The following is a 23,434-nucleotide window of genomic DNA, read 5'->3' as shown; positions in this document are numbered from 1 at the left end:
GACATTGGGAAGATGACATTCATATTGTTTCTGAATGTCAATATACAAAAGAAATACGGATGAAATTCATAAATGAAAAGTTCCTACAAATGAATAAAGAAATAGCTATAGGAAAACGTATGAATAGTAATAATAATAATAATAATAATAATAATAATAATAATAATAATAATAATAATAATAAAGTTACAAATGCAAATAGGTCTGTATCTTTTTTGGTCAAAAAATTAGAATGGAAAGGATAAATGAAATAGCTAGAATTGAATGAGAAAAAAAATTGGATAAGAAAACAGGTTTAGTTTTTTGAATAGTACTCTCAATAAATAAAATAAAACATATATATTTAAAAGTTTTAAATATACTAGAATAATGGAAGATTTATATATGACAACTGCACATTGCAGATTGAAACGTGAAGTACATCTTATCCAAGTGAGCAAAGACTAATTGTAACAACATATTAAAATGAGTTGAGTCTTGCATAAAACTAGCCGCAAGTGCAAGATAAAACATCTTATATTAAATGGTTAAGTTTAAAAATTATATTAAAATGGTATATATCTATATGTAAATTATAAATTATGTAATGTAAGGCTTCAATGATTATATGTATGTACCGTATATTTTTCTTTTTTGTCTGTGAACTATAATAAATATATCATATCATAATATTAATTGACTTACGAAAATATTAAACTGTCCTCAAATGTATTATTGTACCATCTCATCATTATAAATATTCCGATAAATGGCACTAGTATATTATGATGAGCTGTTCCCTTGTTACCAGTTGTGCCAACTATACAATCTTTATTTAACTCTATGGACGATTACTAGTCAAGAAGGCTTTGTAGATTCAGTTTCATTTTTATTAAAACATGTGCATTCCACTTCACTTATCAATATATATTACGCAATCTCTGATACGTAACTATCCATAATCTCATACAGCAGAAGCTGTAAATAATATAAACAAAATAAATGATAGAAAGGAAGATGAAATAAACATGAATTATTTTAAAAGGTACAATAAATTATTGAAAGTACAATGTTGGTAAACAAAGAAACAAATGCTAGGGAGGTGATAAAAACAAAAATGCTAGGAAGGTGATAAGCACAAATGCTGGGAAGATGATAAAAAATTGTAGAATAAGCAGCCATGATTGGCTGAAACACGTCGTTTCGTACCGTTTTATTGATCAAAAATAGTATAAAGTAGTAAAAGTGTAATAGTCAATGAAAAATCCCAGGCCTCACCGGACATAATCTAGACCACGCAGCCACTGTAGAAACATAAAATTTTTGTTAATGTAAATTTAAAAGCTTCGCAGAAATGAAAGTTAATTGGAATAAAAACAAACTATTTTACGTGCAACGTTTTATTCGATCAACAGTAAAAGATAAAAATTAAAGATTTTGTACAACAGGAAATTGTTACCTGACGTTGACATGGAAATGCTTACGGCATATCCGAATATCAATATGAAGGAGTCGTTTCCTATACACAAGGGGAGTTAGCATGTATAAATAACCTAAGGGAGTTCGCTGTATAACTACTGTATGTATAGCTGTCAGAAAAAAAAAACGTGGCTGCACTCGTGAACAATGAATATTTTCTAAGTCCACTTCGGATAACGGTAATGTTACATGATGCATGCGCTTATAGAAGCAGTTTTGGAACTAAGATGTTTAAGCAGGAGTCATTCACATCTCTGTCTCGCAAAAGAGAGGTACTGTGTTCCCTTAATTATCCGAAGGTTGTGAGTTCGAGCGTTGTTCAAGTTAACATTTTATTTTATTATCGTTCTTTATCGATGTAAATAATATTCATTTATATTCTGTTATCGCTCTTTAGTGATATGAATAATATTCAAGTTATCATTTTATTTTATCATTCTTTAACCAGATAAATAATATTCAAGTTATCATTTTTATTCTGTTATCGTTCTTTATTGTTATAAATAATATTAAAGTTATCATTTATATTCTGTTACTGTTCTTAAGCTTTATAAATAATACGTATTCAAGTTGTCACTTTAATTTTGTTATTATTCTTTAGCGATATAAATAATATTCAAGTTATCATTTGTATTGTCATTGTTCTTAGCGTTATAAATGACATTTAAGTTTTCATTTCATTTTGTTATTCTTCGTTAGCGATATAAATAATATTGAAGTTATCATTTGTATTCTGTTATCGTTCTTTAGCAATATAAATAATATTAAAGCTATTTGTATTAGGTTATCGTTCTTTAGCGATATAAGTAATATAAATTTAATGTTAGATTTGAAACAATACAGTTGTATAATACTAGAGTTAGTTTTTTCTTCTTATATTATTACATTAAACTATCCTATAACACAATAAAATGAAAAGAAGTGACAAGGATTTGAACGTGAGACGTTGACATTGATTCCATGCCCATTCCACTGCAAGTTGTGATCGAGATGGAAGACAGACTAAATATTGAATCGTGGCTTTTTCCTTTGTTTTTTCTTTAACTTTTAATTGTTTGAATTTTCTAAAGCAGACGCCAGTAAGTTTGTTTTGTTTATACCACGAAAGATATTTTTGTTGAGAATAAGATCTTATTTCTTTCCATTTGCAGCCATAATGTCATAATAAATAATGATAAAGTCATGGCATAATACACTCAGGAAACTGATGTTAATTACTAAAACAGCCATAAAAGAGACAAGAGCAATTATATTTTCTCTCTATTAAAAAGAAACATGAAAAGCACTAGGTTGTGTTTCAACGCACGACCTCGCGAATAGCGGCAACTGTAACACAAAGAAACTTTAATTATAACTGTAGATATCAGGCAACGTGGTCCAACAACATGTAACATTGCCTGTCTCCGAATTGTAGCGGAGATACCCGAAGGGAACTTCGTTTCTAGAGAGCGGCCACTTTTTCTTTGTCAGCTGTTCATAAGCTGAAGGAGTCCGAATATATACTTAACCTATTTAGATAGTTAATTATAATCCATGAGGAGGATTGCAATATAGGCTACAGGTTGAACCTAAGTAATGTTTTTGTTTTCTGTTTTTTTTTTTTTTTTATATTTCAAAGAAAATAGTTTAATACTGTTTTGTACGTTCTTATTTCCATTTTGACTTAAAATGGTTTTATATGAAATGTTTCATAGCGAGCTTTGTGAAAGTCATTCACTTAATTCTCCATATGCTCAGTCAGTTTAAGAGAGCAGTATATTACGGTAATAAATTATTGAAAGAATTTTAGTTTTGTCCTTTAAATGTGTAGAAATTAGATCCGAACATATGTAATATTTTAAAATTCCTTTTCAGAAAGAACAGACAATACGTTTGAAACGAATATTAAAACTGTATCATATGTCACATTGAATACAAATTTCGAACACACGTATATTGTTTCATGGACATTTATGTAGACGTCGCAATCCTTCCCACAGTTTCCAACAAGTCAAGGGTTCCTGCCGTGCTCGAAAATGAACGTATCTCTGTTGACCAGAGTGCTAAAACAATATTTTATGCCGAAACAGTAAGGTCTACCGCCACTCGCAGAAAATTTCTAGTTATATTTCACACTCGGTAGGTCCCAGCAATGAACGCAAACCTAGTTTGTACAATAAGTTTGAAAAGAATGCAGTGTGAAGGAAGAAGAGAAAAACCTCGTGCACCAGCAGTTTGTTCCCCTGAAAATATTGAGGCGTTACGGATTACCATGCGGCGCAGTCCGTAAAGTCTACTGTACTCTGTAAGCTTAGAGAGAAATGGGAGCATCTCGGCATACAGTACGGAGAATTTTACACAGCGATCTCAAGCTTTTTATTTGCAAATTCAGTCTTGCAGGAACAGTCTGAACGTGACAGGGAGGGAAGATTATCTTCCGCTCACAAAGGATGTTGCTAAAATGAAAGTCATAAACACATGGTTTTCTGGCGACAGAATGTCTCATCTTGTAAACAAATAAGTTACGCTGTTGTAGATAAGAGAAAACTACTAATATTCAGTGAAACAGTTGATTCGTTGAGTTACTTGAATATGTTACAATATGATTTTGTACCTCAGCATTTCCCTACAGAACTGTCAATTGAGATAATATAGTGACACAGATAGAACTGATATTTAACCCATACGGTGAATTTCGGTGAAGTGCGGAAAGTCCAATTAGTTAATTCCACTCTCCTCACCACCACGCTGCGGCCCCCTGGAGTCTATTATGATGCGAAAGAGAAAGTGATGTGCGAAAAGCAATGGGAAGCTACTGCAGTTATACTTCCCAAGAAGAACTGCAAGCATGGCGTGATGAGTATTGGTTGGGTCACTGGCTGAAAAATAACTGCCTACTGAAGGATGCACTGGAAGGAATGGTGAACGGGAGAAGAGTTCGCGGCAAAAGAAGATATCAGATGATAGATGACATTAAGATATATGGATCATATGCGGAAACTAAGAAGAAAGTTTTTTTTTTAATTCTTAAGTAGGTTATTTTACGACGCTATATCAACATCTTAGGTTACTTAGCATCTGAATGAGATGGTGATAAATAGGGCTAGGATTTTGATTAAATTGCATCTTTTTTTCTAGTAAGCCAGAAACAGTTTTTATGTGTTATGTGATAAACTAAGTGTTTTAAGACATATTTGTTAGGGCATTTTTTGCATTTTTTGCACGTTTCAACTCATAAGAGTATTTTTTGTTTTATTCGGTCAATTTTTAGGCATTTTCATTTAATTTTGTCCATAAATCCCCTTTATTAACGTAAAATAATGTTTATTTCCTTTGATATTTTCTCTTCACATTTTGTCCATTAATACCCATTTAATTTTTTTTTATATTTTAATCGTTTTTCTACACAGATACTGCCATTTTAACGTAGTACACCCCATGTAATGAATGGATCAGCCCAATCACCCCTTCAATGTTCTATGTCTGCTAGTTTCGGATAATTTTATTTTAGTAGGTTATTTTACGACGCTTTATCAACAGCTTAGGTTATTTAGCGTCTGACCGAGATGAAGGTGATAATGCCAGTGAAATGAGTCCGGGGTCCAGCACCGAAAGTTACCCAGCATTTGCTCATCTCGGGTCGAGGGAAAACCCCGGAAAAAACCTCAACCAAGTAACTTGCCCCGACCGGGAATCGAACCCGGGCCACCTGGTTTCGCGGCCAGACGCGCTGACCGTTACTCCACAGGTGTGGACGTTTCGGATAAGAGTGGCCTTGTGGTGGACTACATGGAACTACATCAGGTAAAATAATTAATTAAAGTGCACTACTTAGAAAAAAATATGTAAAATTAAATAAACTTAGATGTTTGTGCTAGAATTTAATTTAATTACTAGTCTAAATATTAAGTAGTACAAAACTTCTTTTCCTACAAAGCCAATTATGCAAGATCAATTTTTAGAGCATTTTTAAGGCCATTTTTGTAAGATTTTTAGGTCATAAATGCATTGTTGTTAGGACATTTTTTCATGATTTATAGGTCATCAAAATCCTAGCCCTAGTAATAAATCAGTAGCGAAGCGTGACAAAATTTTTTGGTAAGCTGGGCTGAAGGCATGGTTCGGAAATAGTGATCTAGGTCGTGCTTTAAGTAGCTAAAAGGTAAACGAAACGCGGAACCGCTCCCGTTTTTAATTAACTACATTCTAAATTGATCTTGTCCCTTCTTCGAAAATGTTTGGGAAAGCTTAGCTTACCCTGCCTACCCTGAAGTTTCGCCATTGGACTATATGGTCTTGAAACGAATCCATGTATTGTACAATTATATAATAGGTGCAGCATGAAGACTGCATTTACAGCACATTTGTGTGTATCACACTTGTAATTTGATAAGTCTGAGGGTCTTAATAATAAAAACCTTGATAATTTGTACAGCTTATCGGAACCAAAATGGTTTTCAAAACTCATTATAACAAATAACAAAGAACATTTTTATTTTATCAAAAGAAATACTCCATATAGGTTCAGGGGAAAAAAAAAACAATATTTGTACTCTGGAAATATTCGTTTACGTCACCAGACGTTCCTGGAGCAAATCTGAAATATGATACAGTATTTATTACTATCATCAGGTGAACAACTACATTGTAAATCTGCAGTCTACTTTAAGCCAAGCAAGAACACGGTTCGAACATCTGAACCACTTCGTCGATGTAACTTATCACTGAAGATGGAGAAGCATTATCCGAAACATATCTGAATAACATGTTCAATGAACGGTCAATGTAGAGTATCCACCGGTCACTGAACGAATATTGCACAATTTTGTCACTGCCAATGTGGCGCTATAAGCAATTTTCAATACTTTTATCACAACCACAACAAATTTAAAATCTTACTATACCATATATAGAGAAATATTACTACATTACCACATTTAGTATATCACGAAACATGTAAACTGTAATTATGATGAAAGTCGCCATTGCTTCTTATAATTAGTAGTATTAGTAGGATCCACTTCCACTAGATGGAAACCGACACGATGGTATAGCCGGCAATACATGAAACCGAAATGATACTAAGTGTGAGGAATGTTACTACAGGTGTGTAGTATTATGTGACAGGTTAGGTTACGTTTGATTAGGTGCGTATTATGTGACAGGTTAGGTTAGGTTTGATTAGGTGTGTAGCTTCATGAGAAAGGTTAGGTAATGTTTGATTAGGTGTGTATATTATTACTATGTTGGCAACATTGAAACCCACTGTTACATTAAATAAATATGGCAATATTCTTCGTTCACACACAACGATTTTCGTATATAAGTAAGGTACGTGTTTAGGGTGGGCTTACAGTTCTCCCAGTGATCACATCAATTATCTACTACTCAATACTTTCAATCCAAGGCATTTTGAAGGTATTTTATCAAGTTCCTGCATTGGCCGGGACATAAGTAACATTCACCGAAGTGTTCATATAACTGTGACATATCTCCTTTAATGTATTTCATCGACTTCATAAACACTAATAGTGTATCTCGTATGTGGCACATAATATTAAACCCATAATAATTGTTTTCAAGAAAATTATTCTTCATTTATATTGGAATGACAGCTAGGAAGTTCGTATCATAATTCCGATATTGAACTTGGAATGTAATGCAACCGAATGCATAGCACCACGAGACGTCAGCATTTAACGAACAATAAGCGGGATAAAATAAACGTATTACGCACTCCTCTTTCCATAATTATTTAACAACAGATGAGTTTATTTCTTTGGAATCATGCATAATATTAACATTACGTAAATAATACAATAATAACACAATAGCTCACTTTCTTCAGAACCTAAAATATTAATATAAATTAACAAAATTCTTCAAACTATTCACGACGCTAAACAGATCCACATAATGCCACTATGCGCTCTTTGTGAACATACTGTGTATCATTTGTAGCGACCGGGAGCAGAGCGAGGCGCGGGTGATATCTATACTCCTCGCTGTACTCAACTGAAATCTACTGCTTTGGTACGAACTTCCTAGCTATTTCACAAACACACATTGTTTTCTATCATTTCATGTAATTTTATAGTGATAGACATCACTATTTGCCACAGAATAGGCTACAAACTTCAATGGTATCGGATAAAGATTACTCTTTTCTTTTCTATAAAACTCTGACACCCATACACTGGTGCCAGTCGGGAAACAAGTCAGGACTACCGGCTGACACAAAAAGGTGCCAGACTTCACATTTATTCAAAGAGAATTAATTCATCACTAGGGAGCGGATTTTTATGTGCTAAAAATGTAAATATATTTATTTTTATGTGCTAAAAATACGAAAATATTTGCTAAAAATAAAAAAAATATATATATTTTTTTTAATATGACAAAAATATCTTACTTAGCTTGGAAAAAAATGTTACTAGGTACTCACCAACCACACTTGAGTGCTAGTAGTTGGCCGAGAATTGTAATGAACAACAAAGGCCTTTGCCAAATTCTCCATCACAAATTCATGCCGATTATCTCTGAACAACGACTTATACTGTGAAAACGATCTTTCCACATCACAGGACGTCAGACGTGCATATTTAAAGAGAGGAATGTCACGAACACATACGCCGTCAATTTCACCTACAGGCACACCCTCCAATACTCGAGCAAGTTTACACATTTTTTTTGTATACACTGTTTTTCCCAAACACATTCTGGAATTTATCCCTCAGTACTTGTACTTCTGAACCTGGTAGTGAGTCTAGTTTAATTTCCACGGCACGCACCTCCCTGTTTCAGACAACAATTTTTTTTGGATGTTTCGAGTTTTTTTATGGTGTCACACAAAAAGGTTAAATTTGCTAATAGGAAAACCAAATCGTTTTTTAAACAACTATCTTTCAGTATATCTTGAAGGATATCGATTGACGAAGCCCGATAACAAGGAATCACAACAAGACATATTGTCTTACTTGATGGACATGAGCGCGAGATTTGTTTAAATTAAATAATGTTCATACCTGAGCTCTTATCTGCTGTGTTTCACAAACAAAGCGTGGAATGAAATCATCTTCAGCAACAATAAACATTCCTAATTATGTGCTGCAAGATCTCTCCTTCTTGTCCACGTTAATTTATTCCCTAATAAAAACATTGACATGCTGCCTAGCAGTTATCAGAACTTGAGGCGGTACTATTACAAAAATGGATCACGGCTACACCACACAGCTCTCAGAAACACGAAGCAACCAATAATTCTTAAAAAGATAACGTACTTCTGAGTGACATAATTGATTTCGTTTTAAAATGTTTAAAAGTTCTTGTAAAAATTTACTCAAGTAAAAAAGCTCCAAGATTTATGTGTTTATAATGGATTTCCTAAAAATATGTATTTACATAATTTTTTTGTGAAAATATGTGTTTTTATGTGAAATAAAATTCGGGTTTTGAACTTGAAACTTCATGTTCGGAATTTTTAACTTTGTTAATTGTGTTTTGTCACACGCAAAAATAATATTTAATTACATAGAAATCCGCTCCTTATTCATCACATCCTTCTGCTCGGGAGGTTACAGACATAGTCTTCATTCCTTCAAAAACACTTAGGTTCACACAAACACCCAGAACACTTGTCATGAGGATGTTGTGGCTTTGCGAAAAGAAGAGAGGTTAAAAATGTGTTCATATCCAACTTATAAAATCGACACTTGAAATTGTGCTCATTTTAATTTCTTAATAACAGGTATAATGAACAGGCATAAACGTCTTTTTTTTACATTCGAACTTAACGATATCTCGGCAGTAAAGCTGAAATCGTCTAGACGACAGATATAGAACGGCACTGAAAAAACTTCGGCACAAACGCTTTGATGGAACATTTGAAAATCTCAGATGGATCCATAAACTCTGATAGGTTCAATAAATCTTAACGTAGAAAATATTTTAATGCCCTTAAAATTTTATGAGGTGTAATATAATTTCATTGCCACTATTAAAACATTGAGAAAACAACATGCTACTTGCACCAAAAGTGCCGAGTCTTTTCGTAATGCATCTACAGTACATTTCATAAAAAATGCGCCATGGATTACAAAAAACTGGCGCGGCAAATGATACTGAACAATAAACAAATAAAAATGGCGTACTTATCACTACACTAATTCATAATTACCGTCTGAATCCATGACTAAACTCAGAGTGCTCTTATTTTTAGAATACAACTGAATACAATACATATAATTATTTGTGGAACTCCTTAGTCATGTGTTCGAGACGGGATAGGATTATCGCTTAAGAGGCACAGAAGGAGCACAAGGTATAAAACACATCAATTTATTTCTTACGACGGTGAAACAAAATTTGCGTTTTTCTACTGGAAATCGAAGAATCAATGTAGGTTTTTTTAACAGTTTTCGCTAAAAAAATTTAACCACAGCTGATAATTCAATTAATTCTGTGTTCCATTCTACCTCCTCTGTGAGTATTCTTCCGTGTGCCGCAACTTAACATTTCCAACTTTGTGTACACTCTATATACCAGATGTCTTTGGAGCAGACCATAACAAGTGTCTCGATGCATCTCAAGTTATCACTGAGCTCCCATTGGTTGGCGAGTCATTACTTAGCTGAGAGCGTTGTAGACACTAGCGCGTGCATATCCTGGTTACGAGACGGTATTCAGAGACGCGTCTAGCATCTGTGCGGTGTATGAGCAGACGACAGCAGTACAACTAGTGACTGATGCAAGAAGACATATTACTTTAATTTTCTCTTTTCGTTATATGAACGTAGCCGGTCACTTAATTCATACACAGACATTTAGTATCGTGTGAACCGCGCTCCCTTGCATTTCGTTCCGTTGTTTATATCTGCTCCAAAGACTTCTGGTATAGGGTATAGACTAATACAATACAGATCAATGTAGTAAGACTTCAAGGATCAGCTAATCTGTTTTTTATTTTTTTTTCTGTTTGTTTACCTTTGTTTCCTTTGTTTTTACTTATACTAATACAATCACAACACCCATGCCCGAGGCGGGACTCGAACCCACAACCCTTTGGACCAAGCGATAGGGACATGCCGTGCCCCTACCGCTTGAGCCATCCGGGCCGGCTTTCTGTTAGGTACGTTATACCAGTCTATCCCAAACAAGTAAGACTTAATAATTCCCGTTAATCAATAAAAATTAAGTTAAGATATTATTAAATATTGTGGATATGGAGCGTGTCAAATAGACGGACAGAATAAGAAACGAAGCTGTGTTGGGAAGAGTGGGTGAAGAAAGAATTATGCTGAAACTGATCAGGAAGAGGCAAATTAATAGGTTAGGTCACTGGCTGAGAAGAAACTGCCTACTGAAGGCTGTACTACAAGAAATGGTAAGTGGGAGAAGAGTTCGGGGCAGAAGAAGATATCAGATGGCAGACAACATTAAGATACATTAAGACGGACATTGCAATTCTACACAAACAAGCGTTTTAAAGTCAGGAAACTGTCGCTATTTTTAATAAGCATTGATGGCACACGCACGTTGTCCACCACTCCATCCTGACTAAATAGTATACACTCCTGAACACGACCAGAATATTCGTAACCGAACCCAACCGAGCTTAGCCGGAAAAAGTTTAGGTTTGAAATAGCAAGTTTTTCTGATACATTTTGTAGTTCTCTTAATGAGAATACGCCATGTGATTACCCAACATTCGCCTTACAAATCGCAAAGAGAATCTGATAAGGAACGAAGTAATCAACAAAAACTCATAAATATAGAACCCAAGTCCGATTCGGTAGGCAAAGGCGTCCATAGAGCGTCTGAATCTTGTTAGAAAATAGTTTACAAATAAATGGAGAACTTACGTTTCTAACATACATGTACGTCCTAGTCAGTTGCTCCGTTCTTTTTATTTTCTCGCGCTATTACGAATAAGGGATCTTAAATGTCTTAAATTTAGGACACTGAATACATCATCTTGCAAAAACTTTTTCACTCCACATGACGACATCAATAGCCTCTATTAAATGTGTTATAAATTCATGTGACTTAAAATTAACATAAACATAAAAATAAAACTTCAATTAATATTTGGGGAGAAAAAAATTATTTGCTACCATAACAGATATTATTCTGTACGATTAAAATAATAAAACATCTTTAGTAAACAAAACTTCAAGTTTCAGCACTCATTTTTACTGCTTAATACTTCTTATCAAGCCACAAATTGCAAACTAATAACCAGGCTTAGGATCCGGGACACTTTAGCAACCAATGTAAGCACAACTTGACTGCTGAGTTCCTTGAACATAGTAGACAGTCATACTGTGAATGTAAACAACGACGTCAATATGCTGCGTTGTATTCTACTGTTAATAGTATACCTTATTTTATTTCAAGGAGTGCAGTTCGGTGGCTCCTTTGAACACCGAACTGCATTCCTTGAAATAAAATAAGGTATACAATCTAGTGACGGTGGAAAATGAAGTAGGATACATACCTCACAAGTTTTCATGTTCCTCGGCGACGTTGAAGAAGTGAGCGTTACAATAAACAATCATGTACAGCAGTGGCAAAAAAACCGGACCGACCCTTGTATCTGATTTCAGAGCCTTGTTCACTCCAGAGCACTAAAATTTTCGTGATTCGAATCCTGCCTGGAAAGAAAATTTTCTTTTGTTTCTTATTCAAATTTATTCCCAATACTTTTCGATTGTTGGTAAAATTCATGTTCTGGGAATAATAAGTTAATTAAGCAGTAAAATATCGCTGCACTCGAAAAGTATTGGGAATAAATTTGAATAAGGAACAAAAAAAAAGTTTCCTTTTCAGGCAGGATTCGAACCACGAAAGTCTTAGTTACCAGTCTATCGTGCTCTGGAGTGAACATAGTGCTGAAATCAGGTACAAGGGTCGGTCCGGTTTTTTTTTTTTTTTTTTTTTTTTTTTTTTTTTTTTTTTTTTTTTTTTGCCAATACTGTACATACTTGCAATTAGTTCGAAAAAACTGTTCACTATGAATTGAAAATACAGTATGATGGCCTGAGCTCGTTTCGTAGGGAGAAACGGAAGAGTAATGTATCTCTGATCACGAATCGGATTGTACACTAACGCACAGGTAGACAAAACTCAACGCGCCACCTCATTCCTTCTGTACTCCGTTGTATTGTAATTTCACTTCATTCTTAAGTTGTCTCAGATACCAAGCCTGGTAATAACAAAAACACAACGGTAATTTTTTCTTGAACTATAAGATGCCCAAAGATGTACTCCATCTGAATCAAATATTTTTCAGAATCAAATAAGTTAGGCTATTAGTTTTCATATGATATATTTTCTGAAAATTCTCTAACACAGGAACGCTAGCTGGAGAGAAACTTCTTTGTTTGTAAATTGTACACGGGGGGGGGGACCAAGCGAAAGAAATGTTGACAAATGTTGAAGGTTATTTTTTAAACCTACCTGAAGTTTTTATCGCACCCCAGTGTTGAATAAAAGACCAAAAAAAAAAGTGTCTTGCCACAGCAGAATCAAATTTTCTATCTAACAAAGAGTCGCTGGTATCACGTAATAGGTACGTGTAGTCGAGGGTTGCACATGCACAGTCATATAATTATGCTGTAACGTCTAAAGATAACTTTGTGTTAAAACGTGTGAAGTGTGATACTTGCGTTGCAATGTACCTACTGTATATTGAATATTTGATTTTAAAATGTTTACAGAAACTGGGAAAACGCCCACTAACGATAAACTGAGGGGTAAAGGACGGAGGATTGTAATAAGTGTGTTAAATTACTTTTATAAGAACATGAACGTTAAGGTAAAGAAGCAGCTACAGCTATCCAGTATTTTAAAGATTAAGTATGCATAATAAAAATGAACAAAGTAGAGGTCCTCTGAGAACACAGGCAAGAAGAAACCCCAAAAGGTCGGGGAAACAGAACAACGCTAGAAATATAAAGTATGACGGAATACGTCACATAGTCCGTAACATCACATTCGTGACCCGTGTAATTTGATTAATTTCATAGGATTCAATAAAGCAGTGGTTCCCAACCTTTTTTGAATGACGATACACTTTACTGAACGCTCATGACATCGCGACACATTTTTGTTTTCATTAAGAATAATGATATAATAACAACCAGTGCTTTTCTTCTGGAGAAAAAGGTGGTGGAACTCCGTATAGAATATTTTATAGCGGAAAGTGAGATGATTACTGTTCACTGCACGAGAATTTTGTTTTTAACTTCCTTTTCTTCCAACTAAGACTTTCGGGGTCTAAGCGAATTCAAAGAAAAATATTAAAAACATACTTGTACACACATATTTCGGTTCCATGATGAAAAATGTAACAAAAATGTGTCGGAATACCAGATCGTTCCGTCACAAAAGAGCACTAATAACAATTTCTATGTAGTGTCGGACATCCAGTGTTGTAAATAGGTCGATGTTAACACGCAATCTATAAATAAAAAAAAGCAACTTGAGTGGCATTAGAAAGAAAACAAAGATATAGATATGTGTCAAAAATCTCAATCTGTCTATTCTGGATATCAGATAAAATATTTTTATTATAGTTTTTGGAAACTCACCTATTTAAATTAATGTGATCTGCGCTTCGTGGGTTGCAAATAATTTCTCTATATGTGGCCTTATGATTGACAGGCCAACACGTAAATCATCTTCAAGATGCAGCAGTCTGTTATTTTGTTTAGAGTTCACTCTTTTCATGGTAGAAAATGTTAATTGACTGACGTAAGTATGACGTTGAAAACGGCAGTTCTAAATGAAGAGTCCACTGCAAGAATGATGGATGTCATTTGGAATACATTTTGCAGGAGAAGCAATTGAAAGTTTGAAATGCTTAGCGCTCAAAGCGTAACTGTGATTTTCCGATCATTACTGGACAATGACTATCAGTGTTAATGCCATATAACTCTGTATGTACATACATTCTATATGTCTTAAGCTATGCATTGACAGTCTTGGTGCATTTTCGACAAGAAAGTGACATCCGTCATTCTTGCAGCGAACTCTTCAAATGTCTTTTTAGTTTATTTGGCACCATCGACTGATTTGACAATACTGTATTTCCGCACATACTAAGACATTCGGGATTATATATATATATATATATATATATATATATATAATTTTAATGTACCGAAATACATATGATATTTCCATGCAGATATTCTGCGTCATCATACGATGAAAGAGTAATGGGACGGATTTAAGACGGCGCTTATTCCGTCGGATCCCGGCCAGCTAGTCACTCATTACGAGTGCACCTCAGCACACGTGTGGACTTCGGTCATAGGTTCATAGATATCTATGACGTAGTGCAGAGGGCGGCCACTAGAGGGAACCCAAGAGTTGGAACTTAAAGCTGAGACGATTCTGTCCGACGCCGGGGTGGAATCCGGTGTGGCTTAGTGGATAAAGCGTCAACACGTAGAGCTGAAAACCCGGGTTCAAATCCCGGCGCCGGAGAGAAGTTTTCTCCGTTCCATTACTCTTTCATCGTATTCGGGATTTTGTTTATATTCATCTTCACGCCACGAAAAACCATATTGCAAGTATTCATCACTATAATATTTACGAAACGCAATACGTTTTTGCGAATCCTGAAGGGAACTTTCACTCACATTATTTGAATTAGCACTGCTGTCATCTAACCCAGAACTTTATTCAGATTGAGTTTTTTAAATTAAAAATTTGTCTATAAAAATCTAAATAAAGCACTTTTGATAAAATAATCGAAATATCACCCGCTCACACACATATTTAAAACTGACCAATATGTTCTAACAGTAATCTAAAATCTGTTTATTACTAAGACTAAGTGGTAAGAGTAAACGAATTACTAAGCATTGTTGGAGGTTCGAACTTTCATTCGAATTATCGCCACGCAGAAAAATTGAACTGTGCATTTTTGCAGATATTCACGTTTCATTGGTAAAGTATGTCTCGAAATAAAATGTAGTACATCAAAGACTTCCTGGATGGCATAAAATTTATGTTTCAGTTCCAAAATTCCGCAACACACTCCATGGAGCTGCGCGACACACCGGTTGGTTACCACTGCAATATAGTATTAAACACACTGATTATCAATATTCCTAATAATGTAATACAATATTATTACTTGGATCTGTAGCAGTATCAGGAGCGAAGAGATTCAGTATGTCTTATGTTAGCATCTACATCTGCAACGACACTATCCATTATCTCAGTACAGGTCATTCTCTATCTCGTGGAACCAACTTGCACGTGAGGGGAAGAATAAATTGAACTGGAAGGCTTCCCTTCATCGTTACGCTTCCACTTGTAGCTAATTAACAAACTAACCCCAACCATAAACCTCTTACTATGAGATACAGCGCACGCATGCATTTGGTTTCATGAGAAAACGAATGGCCTGTATAGTCCAACTTTGAAATGGTGGCATCCATTCAGAAACCTGTTTTCGTCTTCCTTAGGGACGATCCATCGAAGGTTGGCAGGCATGATGTTACAATGTAACACAAAGATTTTACAGACTCCAATAACCTAAAGTCACAGAGCACACCTAGCAATAATATTCGTTTAAATCATTCATTCTCCTGGCGCTACAGTCCTACAGCACTCGCCCGATCTTTCTTGTCCACAGCACATCTCCAATTCCTTATTTCCAGAACCTGCACATATTCTCTGACATCATCCATCCACCTCTTCCTGGGTCTCCCTTGTCTCTTCCTGCCTTCTGGGTGCTGATCAAGGGTCTTCTTGGGAACTCTTTCCTCTTCCATTCTCACAACATAGCCCAAGTAGTACAATCGTCTTTTCTTTGCTTCCGATACCTGGTCTATTTTCCCATACTCTTGATACAGTTCCTGATTATGTCTAATAATCCACTCCCCGTTTGACAAGTCGTCCCAAAGATATCCGTAATACCTTTATCTCCCACACTCGAAGCCTATTTTTATCTCGTTCAGTAAGTGTCCATGTCTCACACCCGTAGAACACCACCGGTCGAATTATAACGTGGGGCACAATTATTAGTTTAAGCCTTCTAGAGAGCCTGGAGGATGTAGGTAACTTGTTAAAGGCATAATAACACATATTACCTGCTGCTATTCGTGCTTTAATCTCAGTACTAACCTCGTTGTCCTCAGTTACTTGTATCCCCAAATAGGCCCTACTCATATTCTCCAGCTCTCTCATCCATTCCAGGTCTCTTACTCCTTGGAATCTTCCTTTCTCCCTTGCAAGAATCATGTACTTTGTCTTCTCGTTGTTAATTCTCAGCCCCAGGTGCCTCGAAACTTCTTTCATTTGCTGTAGTGCCCCCGTTAATACTCTGGTGTTTCTACCCAAAAGGACAACTTCTTCCCCAAAAGCCATATACTGAAGTGACCCGGTATAAATGGTTCCTCCTGCATTCAGCTGAATTCTCCTAATGACATATTTCAAATATAAGTTGAATAGCGACGTTGATATGACATCTCCTTGTCTCAAACCCCTCTTCACCTCAAACTCCCTGGTTAACTGTCCCTGTATCTTCACTCTAGCCCTTGTGTTGCGCAATGGCATACTCACCAAATTAATTATCTTCCTTTGTACTCTCATTTCTTCCAACACCATCTTCAGTTTGGATCCAATGACACTGTCATACGCCTCTTTATAGTCAACAATAGAGTTGATATATATTAACATATTCATAACACTTTTCCTTTATTAAGCAGGATGTGACCTATGGTTGGTCTATTCCGTCGAAACCAATACTGATATTAACCTACAGAGTAGTTCTCTCTCTCCGCATGCTTTTCTAATCTTCTAGCTAACACTTTATGAAAGATCTCATATGCTACATTTAACAGGAATATTCCACGGCAATTGCTACAGACCAACTTGTCATTCTTTCTGTAGATGGGGCCGGTATCTCTTCCCTTTCCCATAAATCTCGTATCAAAATATTCTACTCAAAATATGACTACTCAACTCCTCTCCAGCATATTAGAAAGTTCTGTCGGCATTCCATCCTCACCCGGTACCCTGTTACTCTTCATTAGCTGGATTGCTTGCTTCACGTCCTCCAAATAATACTTGTAGTAGTCGATGAAGTCGCTTCAAATTTGAGAACTGTAGTCGTACGACAAATTCGGGCATAGTCATACGAGCAACCTTTGGAGTGTAGTCGGTCCTATATGGACGACTACGCACGACGATTTCGTCGTTAAGATTACGTATCCGGAGGACGACAAACTTTGTCAATTGTATCAGACTCCTTTGATGTGGTTCTAGTGGTAGCTAATTCTGGTGGGAAATGTAAATTGATCCCCATCCCACTGGCACTCAGACTCGGCATTAATTATTCGTGTTATCTTGAATGGTAGTATTGCACCATGTTGATAACATTTCAGGGAATAACGCTAATTATATTGCTTTGGTTCGAAACAATTTAGAAAGGTACATAGAGCTCAGGTCTTCAAGTAGATGATGATAGCAATTACGACAATGATTGGTAAAACTCTGAAACCAATTGAATTATTTCATAAATAAATGCAGCATCTCTTTTTAATATGCAGATCAAGTCCAAAATGATCAAATGCGGATTAATTAAACATACTATGGGCGTTGGAGACCCAGAGAGAAAGCAAATCGGGCTGTAATTAGCAGACGAACAGTGATCTGTGATGCTTGTGTGATCAGCTTCCAACGAGCATTTGAAATACAAGTTTAATGACCCTAATACAAAATCCAATAGTAGTTACTCGCTTTTGTAACTCTACTTTTGCAGATAAATCAAATGGGCAGTGTGTTGCAGTTAATTGCTGGTAATCTTCACTAGTACCTTCATTGTTGCATGTTTCAAAGGAAAGTTATTTAAAGGCACTAACATCAGCATCCTTTTATCATTGTTACAGCCATTATCACAATCAACATCAATGTCTCAGTATTAGCACTATCATTCGTAATAATGTCACCCTGGATGGCGCAGTCGGTACAGAACTGGCTTTCTGTGCCCGAGGTTGTGGGTTCGATCCCAGCCCAGATCGATGGCATTTAAGTGTGCGTGTAAAAGAACTCCTGCGGGACAAAATTCCGGCACACTTGGCTCTGATATAACCTTGGTAGTTGCGAGCGTCGTTAAATAAAACAATAATAATAATAATAATAATAATAATAATAATAATAATAATAATAATAATAATAATAATAATAATAATAATAATAATAATAATAGTAAAACTAAATAAATATATTATGAGACAGCTTTATCCTTTTTAGTCACACAAATGGAACATTACGTTTGAATTTTTCACCACATAACAATTACGTAGGCTTCGACAGAGCCTTGCATTTGACTGACCCTGAGATTTTTCCCACTGCAAATATAAACGATTGCTGATTCCATTTACGTCAAACATAATGGCAGAAGATCAGTTCAATGGATCTTACCACTGTCAATAAGGAACGTAACTTGGACATCAGTGCGTTTTTTTAATTATTCTTAGGTTTCTCTTTTCTTCCACCAATAGAAGTTGAAGACTTTTTACGGACGACCTCGAGGCAATTAATTCAAACCACAGCAGAGTACAATCAGTCTGTGACTATATTTTAAGAAGCTAAATAACTGAGGAGTAGAGGTGGGGACGGAGCGAGTAAAAGTGTTGAGTACTCTAGCGATTTAATGTTCTTGGCGCTGAGCAACGTGTGTCGTATTGTGCACCTCTCTGTTTATCCCACAGTATGACAAATGTCTCAATTCTGGTAAGGAATATGTTGAAAATTAGCGCAAAAATTGCTGTATCTGTTCCAATAAATCTTTCCACGAAATTGTGTTTTCTTTCTGTAAATGACTCCAGGGAAAATCACTTTCTGGACGGCCTCGTAATTGCGGTCGAATTGCCAAAATTTGTACAAGCACTTGTTTTGACATTATTAACATGGTGGAAGAAAAAAAATTAACTTTTTTATCTGCCCCCATGAGAATGTTTGCTTGTTAGCGTAGGCCTTTGGCAGACGGTCTACGATACGAGTACAATCCATCCAGGAAAGCATAGTGAAGTAGTAAGAGTAAATTCGAAACTGCCAGATGAAGATGTACTGTACTTAGAATGATGTGTGCTACGATTTATGAATATCTGCATCTATGACGTTAATAGAGAGAAATATTTCTAAAAATGCTTTCATACTTCTTACTAATATTAAAAAAAAAATCGTAAAATACTGTACATGCTCAATAATTCAATACAAATTCCCTTTTTCTTCTCGGAATATGAATTTCCCATTTTGTTCCAGAAATTTTCCTCCATCTGACAACACTGCCAGAGAAATATAGTAGTTTTTGTTCCTAATATGTTTCTATTACATATCCCAGAGGATACATTGGTCACTGCAACTGATAACGCGAATGTGATGGATCGCGATAACAGATGCGAGTGATATTGGTCTTCAATCTGTGTCAATAAGGCTGAGTGAAAAGTTGGTGCAAAAGCAGTACACATATATGTTGACGCATTCCTCATTGAATTAATTCCAGGCACTTTATTGTTAGCGCATTTCCACTCACGCGTAACGCGTCACTGACAAACTGAAGATCGATGTTACATCTATTAAAGGGCTTATCACAGTCACTCTGCTTGGCTTTTCAAGGGCTCAGACTTAAGCTTACATTGGCCCATTTTGCGTCATATATATGCGACTATTATTAAAATCCGACAGGTAGCCTGGATGACATTTGTGAATCTCATGCTATCCTGCTTCAGCGCTGGCAGGGTCTGGTCCCATTCCCAGATCTATCTTTTATTAGAATACAGTGCTAGTGACAATTTGTACGTGAACGCTATAAAGACATTACTGTAGGAGAACCGTTGCTAGACGTTTGTAGAACTATCCAAAGAAGTTGGAATTGCGTCTTCTACAAACCTTTCCGTACTTAAAAGAATTGAACATGAGAAAAACCTGCGCCGAAATGTATTGATACCAATCTCATTGTGCTTCACGATGATGTTTGTTGTCACGTAACTACCCAAGTGGCTAATTTTCTAAACAAATGGAACTCAAAAATTCTAGAACATCCTCCGTTTACCCCGGGTATGAGTCCCTGGAACTACGACCTTTTCCCTAAGATGAAATGATCACCGAAAGGGGTACGCTTTAGAATTAGATATGCCGTTATAACGACTGTAGAGCAGTCAGAAGCTAAGAAAAAAATACGCTGTGGATGGTAACTGTAGCCTTCCAGAGATGTGGCGACGGATACGTGACACTGGAAAAGATTACTTTGTATATCAATTGTTAATAACTAAGTTTTTGATCTTAGTTAAATAACCCATATATTGTATTACTATAAATGAAACAATTAAGAATTAATTGTAATTATAATTAATTAGGGGTTTCGGGTTTGAACCGAGGACCAGAATATCTGAAATCGAATGCTATATTGATATGCGCCATCGTTTGCCTATATTATGATAAAGTCTGCTACTATAGCAGTGTCTGGGGAATTGTCTCTTATCTGCACCATGAACGGCCGACTAAAACAGTCCACCATACATGCTAAAAACGACTTCATTTTGCTTGCAGGTTTTGTTATAGGTACTCTGCCTGCGGTCTGGGTTTGCAAACATCCCTGCTCACAAAATAAAATGCCACTTTTAACATTTTCATCGTAAATAACTATTGTAGAAATATGTTGGAGTACAATTTTTCAAAATTATTCTTAATTTTCCAATGTTAGAGCCTACTTGAAATCTCATCATTGACACAGTCTTTCCCCTGTAGGAGTGACGAATCGAAATGTAAACATCTACGTACGAAACTCAGTATTAATGGAGGAATAGTGTAATTTCTGGAAGAACATTACGCGGAAACCTGCTACCGAACATAGTCCTTGTCCAGCATAAATTCCGCTTAGTATTTGAATATATGTATCTCACGTGCAAAATGGATACTGAAGTCGTTCACCTAACAGTATAATTTTAAAGTCCTTTATTTTTATCCTGGTGCTCTCATGTTCCGAAATAGATGGAAAATGTAAATAGATCACTTGTGCTCCAAGATTAGCTATTGTTTGAGAAGGAACACGCCCGCGGTTATGCTCATAATACAGACATCGGATTTTCAGTCCCTATACAGCAGCGATGGCGAAAATGTGACTCGCGAGCACATTGTGGCTATGCATTTCTCTTGCTTCCTACTCCCCCAACTCCCATCCTCTCACTCACTGGAATCAAAATCCGTTCAATTTGTATTTGTCTCTAACCTGAGAGTGGTGTATCATCGCAATGACTCTCTCGAAACCATGTACCTCTACAAAAACAGGATGGGAGTACGCATTTTTTTGCTGCCAATATGATGAGAATATTAAATGTATGATTTGTTCACAAGTATTACGAGGAAAACGATTGTATAACATAAAACGGCATTATACTACATGTCACTCATGAAACATTAAAAGGTTAAATTTTATTATTATTATTATTATTATTATTATTATTATTATTATTATTATTATTATTATTATTATTATCACTGTACATCGATCCTTTTTCAGCAGATGTACGAATAATGCGGTTAGATCTTCAATTTAAACTCACAGATTTACAATGTGATGTTAAATGAAAGCTAGATGTAAGGACTTGACAAATGTTGAACTTTTCAAACCGTTGCCAAAAAATAAATATCCGAAGCTTCGTTCTTTCGCTTGCTCTGTTGAAGCCATGTTCGCTACAACTTACGTTTGTGAAAAATTATTTTGAACAATGAAAGTAGTAAACACCAAATTTAGTTCACGACTGACAGACAAATACCTTCGTAATTAATTACGACTTTCCGTGAGTGACATAATTCCTGATTTTGAAACTCTGTCGCAGATACATTTTGAAGACAGTTTATTTTAGACTGTGATAATGTGTCCTATATTTTCTTATTCATTTCGTTCTTCGTTACACGTACTAAACATTAGTTTGTAACCTTGTACTGTATAAAATTATATTTAAGTGCTTGATGTAAGGAAAATGAAAATCCGTTAATAAGTCAGACAGTTGCTTCACTTCCCCTTCGGGTGTCCGCCTCCCTCCATAGGTGCTATGCACGTTGCAGGTTACACAGTGGCTCGGCGTACGATCACATTTTCGCCACGGCTGCTATACAGCTACAAGACGTCACGATCCTTGGCTTAAGGAGGGAGCATAGCATTAAGATCAATGACCTCCCTGTAACCTAAGTACACTTAACATTCAGTATTGGGACCGAAAATCCGCTGTCTGCTCATAAGTAAACATGGAAGACCCATTGGAGGGCAGTAGAAGAGTATTTAGTCTTTGAAGAGGTAATACGCAAAGACTAGTTCCTCTTCTACTGTCAGCCACTGGGTCTGCCGTGTTTACTTACCAGCGTGAAAGCGAGTGTTTTCTATCTCAAACAGTAGGCTCGGAGCGCAAGTGTTCTGTTTACATTTTCAGGCCATTTCTGAGCATGAGGCTACAAGGAGATGAATGAAGTAAAGTTAAACTGCTATCTCACTGTATTCAGGCAGCTGGAAGAAAAAAGCCTAGCCCGCTATGAAATCTCTATCGCGCAGAATCTGCTCCATACAGAGTTCGCTTCAACCACAGTACGAGCGACTTTTATGGGAATTATCCTTTCTTGTTCTCCGTTTCCTGCTTGGGACAAGACATCGGGCTGATACTCCCGTAGGCAAGAAAATCAAATAACTTAATTCTTCCCTTCATAATACAGATTCTGTCAGGAATGTAATTTTCCACATAACTGATCAAATAATGTAGAATTAGCAACAGTGAAATGGCTTTCTGAAGTTCTGTTAAGGAATTTTTAATCAACTGTAGCGTTTATATTTTAGTTCGAGAAAAGTGGAGATATTTTTCTTTCCGTTACTTACGAAGGACGCGAGTGTAGTGGTAAGTGAGCTTGTGACGTACTTCTATTGCAGTAATGATTTTTGAAATGACGATGATATTATTATTATTAATTATTATTATTATTATTA

The 23,434-nt window shown here is 35.9% G+C and overlaps 1 protein-coding gene across 1 annotated transcript in view; it reads right to left on the bottom strand.

Annotated features, from left to right (window-relative positions):
* The window catches only part of LOC138695185 (cholecystokinin receptor-like), a 663,775-nt gene extending 647,549 nt beyond the window's left edge, over window positions 1–16,226 (bottom strand). The window contains exon 1 of the mRNA XM_069819644.1: window positions 16,059–16,226. Coding sequence (XP_069675745.1) covers window positions 16,059–16,226 — 168 coding nt within the window. The remainder of the gene's footprint in view (window positions 1–16,058) is intronic.
* Window positions 16,227–23,434: the final 7,208 nt, after the last annotated feature.

This window comes from Periplaneta americana, chromosome 2, assembly GCF_040183065.1.
Source record: "Periplaneta americana isolate PAMFEO1 chromosome 2, P.americana_PAMFEO1_priV1, whole genome shotgun sequence".
Lineage (NCBI taxonomy): Eukaryota > Metazoa > Arthropoda > Insecta > Blattodea > Blattidae > Periplaneta > Periplaneta americana.
Note: the sequence above shows the minus strand (reverse complement) of the source record. Positions and strands in the feature narration are given on the sequence as shown.